Genomic DNA, 23,932 nt, shown 5'->3' with positions numbered 1-23,932 from the left:
GGGCAAAGGGTGCGTTGATGTAACAGTAGTTGTTGATGTTCTTGTGCTCTGACACCAGCTTAGCTGGGATATGCGAAGAAAATAATTTCACTGTACATGTATATGCGATCATGAATTAATGAGACCCCAAATGACATTAGGAAGTTGCAGTAGAAGGGAATAAGGCATTTTTGCAGCATGGTTTCAATAAATGCTTTTATTGCATTGGGGATGAAGTTTTGAGTTCTGAAATTTACAGTATATTTTTATAGTAGGAAGACCCCTTATATGTCAAAATATAAAGTAAAATTGTATTCCTCATGACATGACCCATTTAAGAACTGCTGGAGCAACCAAATTAATCACTGACTTAAGGCCTGTTCACACCAAACACGTTTTGTTTATATGGTCTGCACTAGTATAACACCTTTTTAACCTTAATGGTATTCAAAGTGCTTTACACTGTGACTCATTCACCCATTCACACACACACACATTCATACACCAATGGTGGCAGAGCTGCCATGCAAGGTGCTAGCCTGCCATTGGGAGCAACTTGGGGTTCAGTGTCTTGCCCAAGGACACTTCGGCATGTGGAGTCGTGTGGGCCGGGATTCAAATTTTGTTCTTCGGACTGCGATGAAAACTGACTGACCGATGAGATGAGAGATTTTTGTCAGTCAATGCAGCTGCTCAATCCAGCGTGTTGGTGGCGCTAATCAACTGGCTTATGGACGTGCAGCTGATACACACCCTAAAATGATATACTTAAAAATACTTACACACACTACCGGTCAAAATGTTGAAACACTTGACTGAAATGTTTCTCATGATCTTAAAAATCTTTTGATCTGAAGTCGTATGCTTAAATGTTCGAAATTAGTTTTGTAGACAAAAATATAATTGTGCCACCATATTCATTTATTTAATTATAAAACAAAGATAAAAATAAGTTTTTGAAATTGATGACTTGGACCAAATAATAAAGAAATGCAGCCAATAAGTGCTCAGCATATAGATGGGGACTCCTTCAATACTGTTTAAAAAGCATCCCAGGGTGATACCACAAGAAGATGGTTGAGAAAATGTCAAGAGTACATGTCTGCAAAGGGTGACTACTTTGAAGATGCCACAGTTTTGATTTATATTGGATTTTGTTTAGTCACAACATAATTCCCATAGTTCCATTTATGTTTTTCCATAGTTTTGATGACTTTACTATTATTCTAAATGAGTAAGCATTTCAAATCTTTTGACCGGTGTATATATATATATATATATACCATAAAGGAGTGAACAAGACTAATTTATTCACACACATTATGTATTTTCCTGGACAACTAAATACCCAACCTGTAGAGAATGCACAGATGAAGTATATCAAAGAGATATTGCCCTTCACAACTGTTGTAAAGCCATCTTTCAAAAAGAACAACACACATTTTAATTGCAATAAAAATTTTTCCAGTTTCATTTGAATTTTTTGTTAAAATAAATAAAAACTGTTTTATTGTGTGGGCTTAACCCTAACCATATTACCACATAGCGTCCAACCAGCGCTAATACGTTTGTCCATTTCTTGTGGAGGTTTTTTTTTCTGTGACCAACCGACCAATCAAAATTTGGTCGACCAAGACTCTTCTCAACGACTAATGTTTGAGAACAAAAACCCACCGTAGCTTGATTATAACTGAAGCATCCCAGTGCTGTAATTCAAAATATCAGCACTCTTAATTGTCTAGTAAAATTAGAGGACCAAATCTAACAGTTGTATAAATGTACTGTATTGCAGGAGGATGAAGCAGGAGATGGCCGTTTCAGCTTTGCCGCATATGGCATGGGTCCAGCGTGCCTGCAGGCCAAAGACGGCATGGCCATCAAGGGAAACAACAACAACGCGCCCACCTCCACTAACCCCCCTGAGAAAACCGTGGAGGAAATGCGCAAACTCTTCATCGGCCGCGCCAAACGGATCGACACGGTGTCGCGTGTGGCTTTTCCGCTGGTCTTCCTCATTTTTAACATTTTCTACTGGATCACTTACAAGATCATTCGCATTGAGGATGTTCACAAGCAGTAAAGAGATGAAAAGGGGAGTCATTTCTGAGTATAACTGCTTCCATCCCCCTCCCCATAACTTCCTGCGCCAGCCTCTCTCTTTCAATGCAGTGCTCACTTGCTTTTGGTGATGATGAGCCCATGGCAGAGGTATTTATTTATTTATTTATTTTTGTCTCATTCTCTTCTCTCTTGTCCTTCTGAATAATCCGGACCTGTGCAATAGCAATGCAGTAAAATGCATGATATATGAATGTGGCAATATATTTACAACAAAAAATTGAAAATTACTTAAGTAAATATTAAACTTTTACAAAACGTGTCTAAGAACTTCTAAACTGATGACTGGGAATCCAAGAGGAGATGGTTTTGTAAAACTCTTTTTTGCAACTTGAAGACCTGCATTGCGAGAATATGATGAAACATTATCGCTGTGTAATATATCATATATTTAAATTATAATACTTCCATGAGAAAGTCTTTAAAAAGCATTTTTCGAGGTTTTAAGGCAGTTTGGGGCTTCCATGAATATACAATGAAAATGTTGTGGGTCCTGTATATGGAGATTTGCTTTGAAATGTGTATTACAAGCACTTGTCAAACTATTCTGAGGTCTCATGATGTTTAATTCTGATATCAATTACTAATGAAATCTTGATGAGTGCTAGTCAAAAAACAAAACAAAAAAAATATTATTTAAGCTGTGCTCAATGTGTTCCTCTATCTGTGCTCATTTGCAGATTTGCAGATTTTGTTGTTGTTTTAAACATCAGATTATGTTCACCGTCACATGTGCCAAATGTTGTTTCTGTATACATCTTACTTTCAGGTTGACATCTCACTTGCATTCTTTGTTGTTTTGTTTTATTTATTTATTCATTCATTCATGAATTCACATTTTTTTCTAGGGACACTGTATTGAAATATTAAAAGCAGAAGTAATCCTCCTGAGGGATGGGTGGGGGAAAAAATTTTAATAAAAAAATAAATATAGTCTTTTTTGTGTTTTTTTTCTCTGTCTCTCTCGCTCTCTCTCTTTCACCGCATTCTTTTGTTTTGGCATTTTCGTCACATCTCAGAATGCATCAGAAACGGACACGGAAAGAAAGTGCAATGGGATCTTTCATAAATCATGACATATTTTATACATATTCTTAACAGCTGAAAGTGTTATTTTTATAAGCTTGATTACTTATCAGTACAGCCAGTGCCATGATACAACTAGGTAGACCTATATTTCAAACCAAATGTATATTTCAGATTTTTCAAACTATATGTATAAATACATAGTACATTGTGCCGCAGAATAAATAAGTGCACAAAGGTTTCATTTATGAAATTTAGAATGCATCTTCATCTGGCTTCTCTATGCAATAATCTTATATGCAATTATCTTAAGTTTTTATTGTCAAATATGGGCCCAAAAAGATGCTTTTTATTCTTACATCCAGTCACCCTCACTTGCAGACTGAAACATTGCAAAAAAATTAAAAACGTTTGAAAAAAGTGTTTATGCATGAAAAGGCTTTTTTGTGGTACAGATGATATAGATGTCATTTTCACTTTTGTATTGTTTGATTGGCTGCTAATTTAAAGAAATCCACCATTATAAAGGGAAAAACGTTTGTGCATGGTGCCCAGGTTGAAAGAGGATTTCTGTAGGATATGCAAGCTTTTGTCATGTGTAAAATTATTTAATTTTTTTTGGTTTGTTTACTGTTTTTAAAACCAAAGAGCAATTCTTTTAATATATTGTCAATGCCTTTCAGGTTTTCAAACAGTTTATGTCAGTTTTTCTTGTGTCTCCATTTCCTGTTTCATCCTGATGCATTTGACCCTGACATGTTCATTTGTTAAACCTATAACATTTGTAATTATTATGGTTTTCTCTTTTTTATTGAAGAAAACCTACAAAATTAAGAAACATCAAATGCTAACTTCATACTCAGCATCCAGTTAGACATTTTATGACTCTTACCCAGAATGGTAGTGACCACCAAGAAATATGAAAAACAATCTAGGTCAAATTACTGGTATTTTCACGTTTTGATGCGAGCAATTATATTAGATATTTTCCAATGTTAACTGATTAATGATGCCTATAATTGTTTGGACATTTTATTTCTTACACATTTATTTAAATGACCAAGCATCGTGTTAAATTTGAAGGGCTATTTTTGATTATCAAGTTCAAATCTTCTCCAACTGAATCGGCTTGCGATGCAGTATTGACATATATGTTCTGTAAGCTGTTTTCTGTCTCAGCAATGGAGATATGGAGATTACATATTTGAGATCTAGTTAGGATGCATCAATCTAAGACAGAAGCTGAATTGTAGGAGGAAGTCATTGTGATGTGAAACAATCCACATGCTTTACCTCCAACAGCAGCACAATGTAGCATGAATGCATTTCTACATGTCTTTTGAATCATCACACATCTGTTACATTCCAGACCATTTAAATCATGATTATTTTACATTGTCACTTAACTCATCTTTGAGACTGATAGAGGTGTGTGATGTATAATATACATCAGTGTACAGTGTGGAAGGTGATAATGTTGCTTTTGATGTGCTCATTCTTGATGCAGACTGTGAAATGGGACAATTCAAATATGTATTCAAAAACACATTTAAAGAAGATTTGTACAATATATTGTTCGGCTTAATGTTGCTGTTAAAGACAAATTTCTTTAACGACAAAACCCTGCTTAAGGCTACAATGCTGCTGGACTGTCACGCCCTGGGCCCTCCAACACACTCAACATGCTAAATGAAATTTAAAACTGGCTTGGGAATACAAATACAATGTGATGTGAAATATGTGCTAAATGCAACAAGGATTTGTTCTTTGGCTTAATATAATCATGCAAATATCAGTTTAATGTCCAGATTATTTCAGTCATTCTGAATTATCAAGGCATAATATTGATTTTGTCTTTTTCATTAATTTATCTGTTATTTTGAATGCCACTTTGTATTTTATTGCAACTGCCCAAGAAATGGAGTGACAATGGGCATGGCGATCAGATGTAACGTTATGTACGCGAAACTGTGGGGAAAGTTTTCATTTTGCACAAGTTGGTATGGCCTTAATTTATGTGTTTATTTGCTTATATTATGTATTGGCACAAAGTGCATCTGTTCATTTGCTTATTGTCATAATCGGAGTGCACTTCCAAGCAGTGAAAAGAACAGCAAATCATTATTTTTATGTTCAAATACTAAAACATGGAATTTTGCATGAATAGAATTAAAATGGCATATTTTTGGCTTGTACAGAAATGTCAGCTATTTGAAGAAGAAAAAAAGGAATGTACAATTTCTGCTATATCTGTATATAACAGTATTTATTGAAATATGTCATAATGCTAAATCTAATTCTACTATTAAAGGTTTTCTGAACTAAGATATCTGAACTGTTTGTGAGAATTGTGAAGTTTGTGAGAGCTGGCTGATAATTGCTATCTTTCATCCTAAGGATACGCTATTCTATCTATTAATTTATTCCAAAATGCATTAAAGATGTAATTCATACATGCAATGACTTGAATATACCTCTTTTCAATGTCTGAATGAAAATTTATTTGGATATTTATGGGCCAAAATGATTGACAGGCATGTTTTCCTTTATCGGCGTAACGTCACAAACCACTTAAGAATAAACCGATCAGCACAGGTAAATTTGTACCCATTACCCAGATTTTGCGTTGCTTGTAAACACCTTTATCAGCATTCTTTCTGGCTTATGCAATGTGTGTTTTGATGTCAAAACAGAATATATCGCAACAGTACCTGCCCACATTTCCAGCAATATTATTCCCATATTCTTTTCGTAAAATCCTTCATAAAAGAGTTGTAAGTCATAAACCAAACCAACCAGTCCCAAAGTGAATCACATCACAAACCTTATTTTGAAGCAAAATATATTTGAAAATTGGACAAAAAGACAAAGGTGCAAGACTGTGTACTTACCATCTTTCATGAGGGCATGGACTACAATCCCATGAAGCATTGCAAATGATATCATTGAATAAAAACAATGAGAATATATAAAACTATTGATTTTTGTGTTGATGTTAATTATAGAAACTGAATTTTACATTTATTGCATAATATTATGATTTGTACAAATAGACACGTAGTTTAAGGTTGAAGAGATACTTACGCGAATACGTCATTCATAGTGAGAGTGGGCGGTCACTCTGAGGCACATTTCGCTGACTGCAGTTCTGATTGGGGAAGCTTTCTCTAATGGTCCATGGGTATTGTAGTTGTTCACAAGGACAATAAAACCGCTATCAAACACAAGTTTTAACCATAAAGTTGAATAACGCAGACTGATGCTTCCATGGAAACACATACCATCGATCAACAACTTCAGAGCTCATGGTAGGTCTGTCTTCTCGCTGAAAACCAATTTGTCAATGGAAAAAATGAATGACATTTTTATTTTCAGAACCACTGTTGTGCCCTGTTAACATTACATTATGGAATAAAAATATAATGGAACAATACTACAACTATTGATTTAAATTTGTAAATAATATGAATAGAATCAATATATTTTTAATTTACTGCAAAGTATTTAGATATTCACAAATATACAAGTAGTTTGTAGAATATAGGGATTTCATCATTTGCTGGGCATCATGGAAGTGGATGGTCACGGCTGGACTTTTTAGCCAGGACTGTGATTGGTGGATTTTCCCCTCAGGATCATGGATGTTGTAGTTCTCCACTAAGAATTCCACAATTGAAACACGATTTTTTTTTTTTAAATGACTATCTAGGACTGATGGCTTCAGCAGATGTATTTACCTTTGACAAACTTGAAGCTCACTGTAGCTGTAAACATTTACAAGCTATTGTTAATTCCTCTATGGACATTTTTTTATGGGATTTGTTTAAATCCAGAACCAGACTTTTGCATTCTATAACAAAGTTTTAAGGTAACAGTTTTCTTGCATCGTCACTTTTATTTATTTTTTTGGATAAGCCGATTTTTTTTTTTTTTTTCCGTATTGGTGTGCATTTAAACACAATTATTTTGGTGTTGTTGCCGGAACCCAACAAGCACTTTCCATTTTTTAAATTTAAAAGTCAAAGTCTAGTCAAATATTGGATCCGTTTTAATATACTTACCTTGCAGCATTTGTTTGTTTACTTGTGAGGTTTATATACTCCAATAACATTTTAGATGAAAGACAATTAAGTGGATTCAGGCTCTGGAACCTAAATTTTGTTTTAAAAACTAAAATTCCCAGAGGCCCAGTATGGCTGTGCTTGAAAACATCCATACTCTGAGTCTTATGGCCATCCTGGCTAAGACTTTTAAATTATGCAAGGGGATTATGAACCACAAAAGGCTCAATCAATTTCTCTGCTTGCTTGAGTAGCATGGAAGACCCCACACCCCTCCCCCAACTTCAGACCACCCGGCCCCTCTGATTGTCCGGTGCTTTGCTACAGAGGACTAAAAATATATTACAGCTGACACTGAAAGGCACCGCGGGGCCTGAAGCCAGTGAAACATGAAGGCTTTGACAGAAATTTTTTCTCAGTGTTTGAGAAATGAATATTATCAGACCTTGCTTGGAAACAGAGGCACATGTATTGCTATAGACACTTAAGAACTTGGTAACAAAACTCTTGAGGCTCTCAACATTTTAAAGCACAGAAAAAAAAAAAAAAAAGGCTAAACAGTAGAGAATCGGATGGTAATACGACTTAAAAAGCTGGGAAGATGTCTGCTTATTGCGGATAAGGCCTTACGAAGGTCCAGTTGGGGGGGCTGTATGCTTGGTTGGTTATTGCCAGCTGTATCAAAACATCTTGAGCTCATGTGGGTCATGGGGTGTGGGCTTCAAAATAAAGCAACAGAGAGGTTGCGTGTATCACTTTCTCAATTCTCTTCCATGAATACTAATGTAGGGCCACCAGCTGGTCAACACTCTAAACCATGGCCACAGAAAATCATACTGACTGTTAACCCAATTTTTAAAGCACATTTGTGATTCTAGTGTGATGCAAAAAAAAATGAATCCATAATTAAGGCCAGTAATCTTATGATAGACCAGTAACAATTTTACAGAGAAAATGGAAAGATGATTGGCTGTCTTGAGCCCTAGGATTAGGTACCGATGGAAGAACACTGATGGCGCAATTTAACTTAATTTTTGTTGACAATGGCTGCACAATATTGCGGAATTTCATCATTTCAGTGGCTGGGTGATGGATGTCTATTGGTGCAAAACGTACTTTTCCATGATGACCAACGCTACACTGGCAGTAATGGGGGGCTTGACAGGTGCTTGTGACTTTTTAGGAATTAAATTAGCATATATTCTGATGTTTTTCCACCGTTCTTTCCTCAGACAAGACACACACATGCCTCAAAATAGTACATAGAGTTTATTTTGTTCTCTCATTGGTGGAGTTGCTGAAATATGTTGTCATTCTTGATGAAGTGCAACAGTAGAAGGCAAACAGGATTCTTAACATGCTAGATGGTCACTCACACACAAACATGATTTGACTTGGCAACAATCCCAAATAAAACCATACTTGCAATTGACCTGAAAGCGGGTGCTAGCAATACACAGGATTGCCCAAGCAGTAAAAACACGTTCCTTTAAGAAACAGGGAGAGAACGCTAAAACCAAATGCTAGGTTTCTCCTTTCCCCAATTCAAGTAGTTTTGTTTTTCTACAACAAATTCAAGTTCAAACTCAGAAATAAAAGGACAGTCCAGATAAAGAAGATTCGCACTCCTGGGTCCTGGAGTGAAGGATGGACAGGGATTAAGGGAAGCCATCGGTGTTAACCAGGGTGACTCGCATCAGCATTGAATGATGTGGGAGCTGCCTCACTGACGTGGTCCTGTGTAGCGGCCTTCGCTGGGTCCTTGGCCACGTCCGGCTCCAAAACTAGGTTTCTGAGCCATGCCTCCACGGGCAGGAGGTCCTCTTGACCCGCCTATCCTGTCGCGCGGTCCCCCCGGGCCTCTGGGGCGGATGTCCCGCCTGTCACCTTCACGGGCTGAGCGGGTCTTCTTTTCCTCTACATTCAGCCGAACATCTTCTCGCAGTTTAATGGGCTACAATGTAAAGGGCACATTTGAAAAAAGTCATTCTGGTGATCTCGCATTAGTTATAATGCAAGAGATGAGTAAGTCGTGTAATGCACGACTTCTGACTGTCATACGTACCCGATTGCTGAGAATCTTCTGCACTGGCTCAGAGTCATCAAATACCACAAATCCAAAGTTAGGCAACTTGCCACCACTGTTGATTCTTAGCTCAAGGACTGTGCCGTATTCTGCAGAATTAACAGGTACGTTTACACTGGCTGATTGATTTAAAATGGTATTTATCAACTGAAATCAGATATAAGTGATTGAGTTCACCCAAAATATTAAAACTGTAATTTGCCTACCCTAATTCTGTTCCAAATCCATATGACTTAGTAGTACACAATGTTAGGCATATGAGACTCACGTTCAAAGAATTCCTTGAGTTCTGTCTTATCCACATCGTGAGGTACATTTCCAACAAAGAGCTGTTGGCTGTCGGGATACCGGACTGTTCTTCTCACCTCAGACTCGCCACTCTCACCCTCCCGCACTGTTAACCAAAGATTAAACATTGGACAAATGGCAATGCAACCCGCATATGATATACACCGATCAGCCACAACATTAAATCCACCTACCTGATATTGTGAAGGTCCCCTCATGCTGCCAAATCAGCACCAACCAATATCTCAAAATAGCATTCCGAGATGATATTCTTCTCATCTGTTATCAGAATTACAGTAGACTTTGCCAGTTCGAACCAGTCTGGCTATTTTCTGTGGACCTCTCTCATCAACAAGGCATTGCCATCCACAGGATTGCCCCTCACTGGACGTTTTTGGCACCATTCTGAGTAAATTCTAGAGACGGTTGTGTGTGAAAATCCTAGGAGATCAGTTACAGAAATCCTCAAATCAGCCCTTCTGGCACCAAGGTTCATGTCACGCTCCAAATAACGGAGATCACATTTCCCCCCCATTCTGATGGTTGATGTGAACATTAACTGAAGCTCCTGATCAGTATCTACACAATTTTATGTACTGCTGCCACATGATTGGCTTAGATAAATGCATGTATGTTTGTTGGTGCCAGATGGGCAGGTTTCAGTATTTCTGTAACTCCTGGGATTTTCACACAAAACAGTCTCTAGAATTTACTCAGAATGGTGCCAAAAGCAAAAAACATCCAGTGAGGAGCAGTTATGTAGATGGAACTGCCTTGTTGATGAGAGGTCCACAGAGAATGGCCAGACTGGTTTGAACTAGTAAAGTCTATGGTAACTCAGATAACCACTCAATGCTATTCTGAGATGCGGGTTGGTGCTGTTTTAGAGGTACGAGGGGGACCTACACAATATTAGGCAGGTGGTTATATGTTGTGTCTGATCAGTGCATGTTCTTTTAGGTTGCTAGTGGACCAACCCATGATATGTGCTTCTAACATCCAATTTTTTTGGAAGAGATGCTATTTATATGCAGATGAGAGGTTCATTAGACGGTGCTCAGGCTGCCTTAAGCACTTTTGCTAGAGCAACCAAAACAATAAAAGTTACCACTGTACAAGTACTGGACAACAGCTTAAATGCTACTAGACCTCTTCTGCATAATGTTTCTATGGAGATTAAGATGCTTAATAGCACACCTCCTGGTCTTGTTGTTCTATGTGCTGGAGAGGGTCCTGGTCTTTGTTCACGTGGTCTCTGGTCTCTCTGGGGTCTCTGTGCTGTGGTCTGGGTTTCCGCTTTTATCTCAACACGCATCTATGGACGTGAACACAACACTAGAGTTATGATTGCATTGATCACCCAAATAACAATTACATAATTTAATAGAACTGTAACCTACAGTTACCTAATAAGGGTATATGTATTAAAAAATAAATCAATCATGCATGTAGATAGTGGGTACCAGCAAAAAGAAACAACAGGGTCAACTGCTGAAATTTGAGATATTCCATAGAATTAATTATGGATTAATAAACAATATTGGCACCCAGTAATGGCCACTACAAAGAAACCAAATACATATCACTTTGTGGTACTCGTGTTATGCCCCTGACAAATATACATTATCTGATTTGGATTTGTCAAGTCTGAACCTAATCCTAAACAACTCTGAATAGCACAAAATACTCAAATAAATTTGAAGATCCATTTGTGTGAGTCTACCTGCGCAGGTGGAACTCTGACAACATGGGGAGGAACTCCTGTGGCTGGGACCACTCCTCCTGGTGGGAGATTCTTGCTAGTGACTGAAGCCCATGAAGATGGCTAAGAACGTGAAAGAGTAGTTTACTTTCAACGATATACACTGGTGATCTCATTTATCCGGTTTTTGATGAAATTTTAACATTACAAATACAGGTCTGTTGACATGAAAGGAGAGGAATGAGTGTGGTCTTACCCGGTTGTCCTCTAGCATGGTGGGTGGTGTAGTGTCAGCAGGTGTGGGTGAAGGGGGCGATCTCTGAATCTTTTCCTCAATGTGAACCTCGGGTTGACTGACTGGTTCCTGTTTAAGCTCCACAACAGCTGGCTCAGGCTCCATTTCTGCTTCTGGCTCAGGCTGGGGCTCTGGGGTTTCAGACTCCTCATGCGGGCCCTCAGGCTCCAAACTGCAAAAGCCAACACTTGTTAAACCACACATTTTGGATACGGTTTACCAACAGAAAAAAAAACTCCAAGTTTAAGAATTTGTATTAATTCATTAGAGGGGTTAATTCTATGGGTAATTCTCAGGAAACAATTTCATTGAGGTTTCCCTTGTGCCATTCTATTTTGGCTCCTCTAGCAAAGTAAGCCAAACATCACCAATCTAAAAACAATGACAATAATTGTGAAATTGAAAATCAAATCATGTTACCAGAGCAGGCTATATGATTATAACTAGGGCTTCAACTAACGATTATTGTGATAATTAATCTAACAATGATTAGAACGATTATCGAACGGAACAAAAAGGCGAACAGAGTGGCAATGTCTGTCAGGTCTTAATTCTGAACCAGTGTATGTGTGAAAACTCAGACTGCATAAAGCAAGACCTCAACAAAACAGTCTCATACGCGACACCCTCAAGAAGTTTTTAATAGGCTACGGAGATGCTGGCATTTGGACCGATGCCAGTTCACAGCAGACGGGGCTCCCGGCACAACAGCACAAATAGAAACCAATATAGTGATAATGGCTCATCGCGGTTTCTTATTTTTGGACAAAAACTCATTAACATAGAAAAGATCAAATTTTATAGCATGTCCTAACCAGAAGCAAACGACACTGTATGACTATGGCTGCGCCTTCAGCCTCTTTAATCTCTGTTTGCTTGAGTACTCCTGTTCGTACAAATAAAGTCGTGTTTACACGCATCGCATCTTGCAGCGACAAAGAAATCTCATCTCATTCATTGTTAATGAGAGCTGGCAACTTCCGGTGACATGAGCGACAGTGACCTTGCCAAAGTTGAGAAATATTTAACTATGTAAATGAGCAGAGGAGTGACAGGAGCGACAACCAAAACGAGTGCAGACACGTCATCAGTCTCCTTTGAGATAATGCAGACCTGCCAACCTTGTTTTTTTTTTTGAGGACCATCAGTGTGACGGCGCACAGGGTTTGATAACATACCATGTTTTGCTCATCAGTACGGACCTTGTTCTGTGCACACCAAGAGTGAAAGGGAGAGGCATGAAATCATCCTCCAGGTAAACGCTTATTAAATAATTGTATTAATTATTTTGTAATTAAGGATAAAAACAATATAATGCAAAGTGTAAAAACGTTTTATGGGAATTCAATATTAACAGACTAGTCGGCTATTATTTCCAATGCCGACTAGCAGTAGCTGTACCATTTAGTCGACTAGTCTCGCACATCCCTAATTTACATATGTAAATAAATAATAATAAAAAACAATTATGTTGTGATGTAAAACAATGTCAATGAGATATGAGTAAAATCCAAGTTTGAGTGCAGGATTTTCATTTTGTTTAAATACTAAATCAGCTTACAGAGTCAAACATCCAGAAATAGGCAAAATGAAAAATGTAGCCTATTAAATTAAAAAATATCTAGAAATGTAGGTCTTCCTAGATAGCTAAATTATTACCTGAAGCTCCTTGATGGCTAATGTCAAAATCATAATTGCACAATGTGCAAAATGCATGGTTTAGCAGTTTAACGGGAGGAAGCATGGCCATTGCTCCTGATACTTTGTGAGGAACTGCTGTGGGGCATTGACTCATTTCTTTTTAGGCCTGCTACTCTCTCTCGCTCTCCCCCTGTCAGTGTCCTCATTTGATGTCATTTTTTTTTAGCTGCAAGGCACACATGCACGCACACATCTCTCGGTAACATTATTTCTGTTGCACATGCACTCACTTTTTCCCCATCCTCCCATAATCTGCTTTAATAATAATAATAATGAATGTGAATAAAGTCACATTTAACAAATTGCGACACACGGTCACTGAGCATATAACTTATTACTTTGCCAACTTAAATGCTTGAGTCAGGTTGCACCAGCTGTGCATAAGTTCTCATGCAATTAGGCCATAAAGTTCACACTAAGGGCTTAGTAACTACTAGTTAGTTTGTAACCAAGTCAGTGCTTAATTTGGTTGCACCACCTGTTCTTAAGGCAAGACTTAACTAGTAGGTCATAAGCTCTTCGTAAAGTGATGTGTAGTCGCATATGATGTTTACCCAATATTTATCCAATAAACTGCTAAATTTGTACACAGAACTTAAAAACCATGAACTTCAGATTGATCCTAGTTACTGTTGATGTTCTAAGCTTGTTTGCTCATATAACTGTCAGCTGTAATAAATTATATCCCATTTAAATACAATACGAAATAAAAGTAAATTTGATAAATGGTATATTTGCCCTGTGTAAATAATATATAGGAACTATATCTAAAATAAGGGGTGACAAATAAATACTAATACAACAAGCTGGAAAAATAAACATTTATTCATTTTAATATCCTATATATATTTTGAATGTGTTGAAAATTGACACCGGGCGACGCACCCCGAGAACTGCACCGTTAGAACTGTTTCATGCAGAAGAGAGACGCTTAAGTTAGATTTTTCCTCTCTCGTAAAAGTAAACGAGTGTAAATGTCAACATCATGCTGCATGTCGAAATGATTGATGCCTACCACGCAAAACATGAGTTCATTAATGTCATGAAATATTAGTCTGCTTTTTTTACTCCACTCGTTACTTCTGGTCAGAGTATTCCGTAAACATTTAGTTTATCCATAGGGTTACATTCTACCTAAATTTAATGGTGCAACTCAAATATTTAGCAGTGACAGTTTAAATTGTGACAGTGCCCATTTACACCACAACTAGGCTAAGTTCTAACTTACGCAAAGCTGATGCAACTGGCTCCAGGTGAACCAGCAAGCAAGCAAGCTTGCAAATTACGTAGCATTAGGATAACGTTATTAATGTTAAATATTTTCCAAAGGATAGCAGGTCTGCACTCAGTCTCACACACACCTTTAAAATACTGCCTTAACAGGGACAGCATAAACACTGGTCATAATCTAACCAAAACTAGGACAATACTCATTTACTGCATATCTGTCTTCAATATCTTCAATCTGCCAAAACAAATTAACTCTAAGCGCTGATTTTTAAACTATTCTCATTACAAATCACGGGAAATATTTGCACATCTTGCGGTCAAGTGCACATTATAAGTGGCACAAACTCACACCAAATGAGTTTGTGCGGAGCAGCAGTGAAAAGAGCTGCGCTGAGACAGAAAAACACTATGCGTGTGAGCACAGATTACGCCTGGACATTTCTGGAACTCTTCACTATGAAACACGTGGCGCATCAATATTTAAAAATCACAGCACTTGCATAATCACTAAGCCATATAGCGATTTCAATTTTATTTAGATTTATTGTTCAGCATTACTTGAGCATTTTATCATTTGCATGGCTGACTTTTGTCGTCCTCTTATCTGAGTAACCATGAATGTTGGGAGTATTTTAAAATTAATCCATGCGACTCCAGAGGATTAAGTTAACTCAATTCAATATTTCAACTTTCCACATACACCCCAAACAGTTTACCCCAAGGAGTTAGAAGTACAGGGACTACTGTACTGTCCTTGCTTAAGAAATCAGTAAGACAGTGGGAGTGGAAGGGGGATCGAGTGGGAATTTGTGTTGCTGTCAATTTGCAGTCTCTTTTTAATGATAGGCGCATTTGTCAATCATACCCGATTGCTATTTGGGGAATGAACTCAGCGCTATGATTGGTCAAACACTTTTGCTGTTGCTTGTTTTGAGCACTGCGCGTCCACAGAGGTCTTTGCATAGTTTTTAGTGACAAATCGTACCAGCGTATTTTGAGGTCAAAATGCGTACCCGCTACGCAAAATGCGTACAGGTTGACAGGTCTGGATAATGAGTCGAGTGCAGGCAACAGAAGTTTGTGCGAGATTGCACTGTTCTATATGATTCGTCTGTAACCACATACGCGGATATAATAAATTATGTACTGAAACTGTCGCCATTCTGGGTGATTTTGATTCAAAATGAATAAATGTAGATTCGTACATTGATAGCACTATGTAACAATTTTTGTTCCTTGGTAGTAAGTGTTATTAACTAACTGCTTATGTCTCAAAGGTATAGAAAATGGCTAATATTCCCCACAAACTTTGCTTTTGTGAACAGGACAATGATATTTTCAAATGTACCCATTTTCCACAACATTCCAGATAGATTCAGTGCCGAGTAAACTTGGAGGAACTTCTAGAACTTTCCAGTATAAATACAGGGGCCTTAAGCCCACAAGTTTAGTTCCAACTGCCTAAGTGGATGCGTATCTGCATTTTTTTGAGATGGCATCAAGAGGCTGCAAGCTTCCGGCAGATGCATTTTGCTATGTCTGTGGCCAAATTATCAAGACCAGAGAAAAAAGTACTCCATGTAAGCATCTGCTGTTTTTCTTAATATTTTGCACATTTATATTGAAATAATGTGTAGTTAAAGGTTTGTTTCTTTACATATAATTAATATCACTACGTGAGGTATAGATATTCTAAAATGATTATGAAAAAACACTGGTATATGATCAGTATCAGAGTACACCGAGATTTCAGATATCAGGATCGGAAGAGGAAAAAGTGGTGTCAGTGCATCCCCTAGAAGTAACCCTTTAAATAATTACCAGATACACTACTTCAAAAGGAATTTGCTCATTTTACAAAACTGAATCGCTGAAAAATGGTTACCAAGGTGACTGTTCGTAGTATCCAGCAGGCTCCTCCTGGACCACTTCTGGTGAGTGCACTCGCTCCATCTCTTCCACATCCTCCTCAGACTCTGCGAATAGCAGGAGATGAATGAAATCATCTGCTCACAGTGAGACTAAAGGCCCTTGAAATAAATCAATTTCAGCTGCTTACCCTCAGGAGGTTCTGAGTCCGAGTCTCCAAATACTTCATCCTGGTACCGGAAAATGTCGTTGTGTACGTAGAATTTATTAGCAACCGTACCCTAAAGAAATGACATCGTAAAATGCAAATAAAGTCACTGAACCTTATTCCAGTCCAACAATGGAATATGCCTTGATATTATTGACAATTATTTCACTTGATATTGTAATGATTCATTTTGATTAAAATACTTTTGAGGAAACGGCATGCCATTTTCTTTATGTAGGATACACATCAAAAAGAAGCTGAGAATTGTTACCCAATTGCTGTATTGCATTAAAAAACAAATTGCCAACATTTTGAATAAATTATACACAAAACATGTGACAACAATACTAGGATGACGTTTCTGATTTGCTAAGAGATTTTATGTCTATTGCATTCATGCACACAACGGACCAAATGACGTTGTAAATAGAAAATATTTACACTACAGGAAGAGATCTAAATGCAATGATATAATTGACACTTTTCACAATTAGTTAATTGCTGCAGCTGTAACAGTTATATAACATTGACCAACACTGCCAAAATGTTGTGAAACCAGGATTCCCAGGTTTTGAACAATTAATTTTCATGACCCGTTTAGTGGTATAATTACTGGAAAGGATTATTTTTTTTTATTATTATTTTTTTTTTTAAATCACAGAGTCAAACCAGATTACTAACGAGTCATTCAGACTGGTTAGTGAATTGTTAAAATTTAATTAAATGGAGCCAATTGAAAATCAAAATATCACAAATCAGCTTACAATAATAGCTTGCTAGCAAGTTCAAAACTGACCTGTCCTCAAATCTTGTTCACTTTCACACATTCAACAAAAATAGTGAAAATACACAAGTATAAGAAAATTTCACAACTGATGTGCGCAAATTTCAACATTTTCCGGGCACCACTGCGCATCCTCCACGTGCAGCTCTTGACAGGTGTCGATGTCAGGTGCGCTCATATAAACAAGGTTATTCTTGCATGTGCAATTTTGGTCTTTTCCTCACACAACACACTTTATGACTTCAGAAGAATTGAGATCTAAGGCACGAGTGTTATGGAGACTTTAAAGTGCTTTGGTATGTGCTTTCAGAGCTTGATAAACCACAAACACGATCCTCTCATGCCTTAATCTGGTTTCACAGATGAAAAAAGTAACACTGATTTTGAATGATGAGGGTGAGTAGATGGCAGAAAGATCTGTTTTTATTAAAGTTTCAGTATCATTAATCAGGTGCAAATTATTGTCCAGAGGTCCTGATCACTACCGAAACAGCACATAGATGGCGCTGTCAGTGCTGGCTAGGATGTGACGAGTTAAATTTCTGGTAGTTAAATTCGGATCAATTTAGGATTAGGTATTCTGAGCAGACAAGCATCCCCCTTTTCCATTCAGTTTATTGCATTTTAAATAAAACCTTTTTTTGTGAAATGAATATGAAAGAATTTAGTTTTTCCATTTATCAGCATCGACATCTCAGATCATGTGATGTAGTAAGGTAAACATCAGTCTACAATATTTAGCAGTTTATTATGATATTTTTTTTTTAAAAACACTTTAGTTCGTTGCTGCACGTTGTTGACATGCAGGCTCTGTTTGCGCATGAAGAAATGATGAGCGAGGAAAAGACAAAAATACCAAAATGGAGAATTTGGTTTGCAAAAAGAAACACATCGTCAGTTATATGGAAACGTTCTGGCTACAGACAGGATGTTGACCAAAAACAGGTAATTTGTCGAGTTAACAACACAAAATAAGTCATTTTCAGTTTATTTTTTTAATTTTCCATGAAGATGCAGTTCCCTACAAAATCACCCCAACCATTCTAGAATTCATTATTCTCAAAAAGAGCTATTCAAGTTATTTTGTGAAGTCATCATGTATTTTTTCATATTGCAATATATAAAATTGAAGAAAAACGAAATACTGTGATGTCAGTTTTTTCCAATATCGTGCAGCCCTAGTTTAAACATTTTTAAAGCACTTTTTTTCTTCAGTAAAAACAAAATGATTTTCGATTCCATTTTATGGATGAGGGGGCTTGAAAGTTTTAATGGGGGGTGTGAAAAAATTTTTTTGAACCACTGCCCTAAGGTCATGATGCTATATATAACAGCTGATTAAGGAATGTTCTTACCTCTGGTGCCAGAACAAATGTCTGCATGAACTTCCTCATGGGCTGCATGTTATTGGACAACTCTCCCATGACTTGCACCACCACTCCCTCATTAAGTGTGGCATGGGCATCAACATGACTGATCTTAGTATGACAGTCACGGAAACTCAGGGCCATTACCTTTTTGTGGATTTCCTGTCCAAAATCAAAAATTGCATCAAACCTCTGAAACATAACTATCATTGAGGCATAATTCACAGAAAGGCAAGCGCTGGTCTTAAAAGACTCACAGATTGCCCATAGACCGCTTCAACTGGTTTGCCATTATTGTCCAGGCCACCATGTACATAAGAGGAGTTCTTGCCATAAAACCTGAGAAAGATTCCAATAAGTATGTTTAGATATCTTGTAGGTACATTATCATTGATAAATCTTAAAAAATAACAAAAAAGTATATTAAAAGAAAAATTGCATTCGTTTATAACAGTTGCATTTACATAAATAAGAAATTATTATACCAACTTCAGAGGGGCTCCTTGTAATTAAAGTTACTGTTATCACATATGTAATCAATTTTAGTGACATCTAATAGTCACTGTAAAGTTCACTTTATAATTATGAAAACAGCCAAGCATGAAGGCAAGTAATTTTACCTATGCAGATAGTCCGGAGCCTGGTTTAGAAGGGTGTAATACTGTCGGACAAACTCTCGCCCGACAAGCTGGGCACTTGGCTTCTCCATCACCATTTCTTTGGTCAACTGGTTTCAACTAAAATTGAACAAAGGCATACTGATGACTTGACATCAAGCTCTATGTGGGGTAAATAACATGTCAAGAAAAAACAAAAACAACAAGAGGCCTATCGGTAAAACTGAAACAAATCCCTTTGTTAATCCTATCAAGATCGAGACCGTTAGTGTCAAAACTATTCTCACAGATTTCCATTACGAATTAAGTCACACGCTATGCGAACAGCTGTCAAATCCGCGTGGTTCGGCTGGTTTAGATGCTGATTATATCGTGGTGAATTGATACCCACGGGAATTTATATCGTGGTGAATTGATACCCAAGGAGATTTTTTTTTACCCATTATGAGACGGGCTCAACTAGGCCCATTCATCAGAAACCATCAGACGCCTCGTTGCCATATTGAGTCTGATTCCTTAGTAATCACGTCATAGGTCAAACGACTTGGTCAAAATTGAAGTATTTACATGCGCAGCACCGCAATCTAACCGACTCGTTGGATGTTCTTAAAACAGAATTGACGAATGAGGCACGTGTTTAGCACTTTGTCGCATTAGCTTGGATCAGATAACCGCTGTCTACTTAAAACAAAAAATGTTTTACGCAGGGGAAATACATGCAGTTTAGTTTAGCTTAACAAGTGTGCTACTATAATCGAAAACGTAACAATGACGTAAAAAAATGTATACGGTGTAAAACACGAGGTAACTGCAGACTCTTTGACGGAAATGTCGGTTAGCGGTGAGGCAAATGTAGCTAATGCTAATCCTCACCGCGTCGTCCAACTAAAAACTCAGGCGGCCAAATGTTAAGTTTTACCACCATACCCCACACTAAACATTTTATATTTTACCTGTGATGTAGTCATACCAAAACATATAGAGTGCATGATTCATATAAAATGAAAATCGCATCAAGCACATGTCTATTAGCTGCGCACGAGCTAACAGAGGATCAATAAGCTATCGTACGAGAACACAAAACACCTCGCGAAGGAAAAAAAAAAAGGAACGTGTTGTTAAAATAGAATACTTCATATTCAAACAACTTACCAGGAGGGAATCTTTAATGTATATTTGTGGTTTAGTTTTAAGTTATTTTAGTATAGCACGTCCTGTTCCGAGAGCTGTGGAGACTTTAGCTCAGACACTGGCAGCGCGTGCGGTGAATTGCCGGTGTCTTGCATTAGCTGCTACTAAATCAATCGCTAGATGATTGCATACCCGACAGCCAATCAGTTTGCTGCACAGGATTGGTGCATCCAATCAGCATTCAATCACTTGAAAAGCACCTGAAATCAGCCAACGAACGTTGTCTTTGATTATAGTTTGTAGCCTATTAAAAGCTAAACTGAACGGATCAAAGCAAGTTTGTTAGGCCCGCAAGAACATGCAGAATAAAATCAGTCGCGCAGGACTTTACACTTGACTTGTATTGTTTTGTGAAAACTATTTGTGTTGCCAGGTAATGGCTATGCACATTAGAAACGATACACCACAAACAAACGTCTTAGTCTAGGTCTTGTTACTTCAGAAACACTAACAATAATATACAGAGGGAAAAAAGACTGTTTGTCTGGTCTTAGCTGGTTCAAGCTTGTCTTCCAGCCTGGTCTCCTAAAGGACCAGTCCAACCAGCAGTTCTGATGTCTTTACAAAGCCAAGTTAAGCCTGCTCAGTGCCTTCTCAAAAGACGCAATGTAACATAAAAGCCAGACTAAGCTAGCATCAAAGGCATTTCGGAGGCTGCTTTGGTTCTGCGTAAATAAATGGAGCATCAGAGCAGCCTTTGTTAGTTCACACAAAATATTAAAATTCTCTCATCATTTACTCACCCTCATGTGTATGACTTTTTATCTTCTGATGACCACAAACAGAGATTTGTAGAATTTCTCAGCTATGAAGGTCTTCACAATGCATGTGAGTGGTGGCCAGAACTTAGAAGGTCCAAAAAGCACATAAAGGCAGAAAAAAAGTAATCCACACGACTCCAATGTCTTCAGAAACTATATGATAGGTGTGGGTGAGCAATTAACAGATCAATCAATATTCAAGTCCTCTTTTTACTCTAAATTCTCCACCCTGCCCAGTAGGTGATGATATGCACCATGTGTAGATGGATATGCTCCATCTGAATCGCCAAAAACAAAAGAAGAAGAATGTGAAAGTTGAGATTTCTAGTAAAAAGGACTTAAATATTGGTCAATTTCACACCGACATCATATCACCTCTGAAGATATAGAATTTAACCACTGTAGTTATCTAGTTTACGTTTATGCTGCTTTTATGTGCTTTTGGACCAGCGTAGCTAAGAAATTATCCTAAAGAACTCTGTTTGTGTTCAGCAGAAGAAAGAAAGTTACACACATCTGGGATGCCAAGAGGTTGAGTAAATGATGAGAAAATGTCCTTTTTGGGTGAACTATCCCTTTAAACTTCGTTGTTGTCTGGACAGACCATGTATAGAAGGTAAACATAATTTAGTTTCATATTTAAAAGTATAATTTCAAATTGCCATTCATTTAATATTTTTATATTAATAGTTTTATATTTAAAAAATTAATCTCATAACATTATTTATTTAATTCTAATTGCTGTGTAAATGCATATACTGTATGCCACTTCAGATGCAGCTTAGTGACACATTAGTGTAAAGATGGCTTTCTTTTATAATGGAATTGACATCGATATTGAGATATAATCTACTGCTTATATCTAATAATCAGTGATTATTGGGAATTGTACTACGCAATGTATGCTGTACTAATATATTGTACTATGTAATTAGATCATCTATTGTCCACTCGGTGGCGACACACTTCCCACTGATGAATTATTGACGGTTGTAGAAGATTCAGATCATTCATTTACAATTAATTGAGGATTAACTAACTGTAAATAAAGCATGTCTATTAAACCCCACCACATGTTCAACAGCTCTCATTTGCAGAGTATTTAACTGAACACATTTTTAAGATGGTTGACCAGGCAGAGATGCAACCCACTGCTAGCTCAAGCCCTTTTGTATTTTATATGAAAGCTACCCGCTTGATTATAAAAGTTAGATTGGACTTCAGGCTGTGAGAGACTGAGGTTCATTCACAATCTGGATAGTAGTTGAGGTTAGGGACTGTGTTGTGCTAGGGTGTTTGTGATCCGTACATCCATTCTGTTTTTAGGGTTAAGAAGAAGTGTAGAAGAGCATTTCCACCCCTCCCTGTTACAGTAGGGGGCTGAACCAAGCTCAGTGTTCTGGCTGGAGCTTTGCCATTGTTTGAGATTCCTTTCACGAGTGTCTGGCTGGAAGGGTAAGACTGGTGACTGGGTAAACGCTCTCTGTAGCTCTGCTTTTCCATGACTGTCTACCCCTGTGAGACCATAAACTGATTTTTCCACTGCTTTGTGCATCACATGCCATATACTTATGACCTGAATTTTCAATATTTGAAGAATTTACATGTAAACCTGTATGCAATACTGTGTATTTATTGATCTTACTATAGTAATATGCAATTTAACATTCAAACAAACAACACAAAAGTTATATCATTGCTATAATAATTGTTCTGTTTTCTTCAATAATTAAAATGTTCAAATGTTCCAGAAAATCCTCTCCACACGAGTCTTGGTACATGAAGCAAATAGCTATTTCTTTGCTACTGTACTATAGTTCTTTAGTCAAATAAGTAACATATACATAAACTTGTATTCTGAGACACATACATTGTAGATTTTCTGATTAGTATAAATTATTTGAAAAATAAAGAAAAGAAATGCATGTTTTTGTTGTCAGGGGTGTTTGATTGGGATTGTTTTTTTTTTTTTTACATTTAACAGTTTACTGTAACCTGCATTACAAAGTTAAACACTAGCCACACTGACTCTGAGGCTTAAAAATAATTCTTTAAATATAGGGTCTCAAATGATACATGTTTAAATGCAATGGCAAGAAGGAAATTACGTAAGCGTCCACTCCACCCTCAATGAAACTGCTAACATATGTGTTCTAGAATTTTAGCCCTACTATAAACTTCTCTGCAGAAACAACATTTATCTGTCTGAGTTTCAGAATTTAAAAGTGTACACATGTAATGCAGTCAGATTTCTGGGGGAAAGAGATAAAAAGAAAAATGGAGAAATGCATGCAAAGATTGTGTTTAGAAATGTATAGCTTTTATTCATGTAAAGAGTTTCATAGTGCTCACATTGTGGCAAATTCTGCAATTTTATGTGAACATGTTAGAGGGTCAAAAAAAAAATCTCATCCTGCGAGATTTGGTCCTCTTTGAATTCAAATAATATTTTCTTTTATTATTCAAATGTTAAAAACACAACATTTCACCCTGGTTTTCTGACAGGTAACAAGACGCAAATAAAAACAACAACCTGTAGATCATCAGGGTTCAAATTTCAAATCCAATAAAGAAATTAAAATGATAAAACCACCACCAAAGAGTGCAACAAACAAAACTATTACGTTTATAAAGCAAGCAGAAAGAACA

The 23,932-nt window shown here is 37.2% G+C and overlaps 2 protein-coding genes across 2 annotated transcripts in view; one reads left to right on the top strand and one right to left on the bottom strand.

Moving 5' to 3' along the window:
• Positions 1–3,256, top strand: part of LOC127659977 (glycine receptor subunit alphaZ1) — a 76,225-nt gene extending 72,969 nt beyond the window's left edge. The window contains exon 10 of the mRNA XM_052149996.1: positions 1,772–3,256. Coding sequence (XP_052005956.1) covers positions 1,772–2,059 — 288 coding nt within the window. The 3' untranslated portion in view covers positions 2,060–3,256. The remainder of the gene's footprint in view (positions 1–1,771) is intronic.
• A 4,530-nt stretch (positions 3,257–7,786) lies between these two features.
• On the bottom strand, positions 7,787–20,621 carry LOC127659904 (ras GTPase-activating protein-binding protein 1-like). Its single transcript, XM_052149889.1, has 12 exons — positions 20,484–20,621; positions 19,335–19,451; positions 18,972–19,053; positions 18,703–18,876; positions 16,546–16,636; positions 16,372–16,462; positions 11,517–11,727; positions 11,282–11,383; positions 10,756–10,873; positions 9,539–9,664; positions 9,250–9,359; positions 7,787–9,138 (listed from the first exon to the last, which is right to left on the bottom strand). Exons 2-12 carry the CDS (start codon positions 19,427–19,429, stop codon positions 8,908–8,910), a joined length of 1,431 nt encoding a protein of 476 aa, XP_052005849.1. The 5' UTR covers positions 19,430–19,451; positions 20,484–20,621; the 3' UTR covers positions 7,787–8,907.
• Positions 20,622–23,932: the final 3,311 nt, after the last annotated feature.

This window comes from Xyrauchen texanus, chromosome 19 (assembly GCF_025860055.1).
Source record: "Xyrauchen texanus isolate HMW12.3.18 chromosome 19, RBS_HiC_50CHRs, whole genome shotgun sequence".
Classification (NCBI taxonomy): domain Eukaryota; kingdom Metazoa; phylum Chordata; class Actinopteri; order Cypriniformes; family Catostomidae; genus Xyrauchen; species Xyrauchen texanus.
This window is presented reverse-complemented; position numbering and strand designations above follow the sequence as displayed.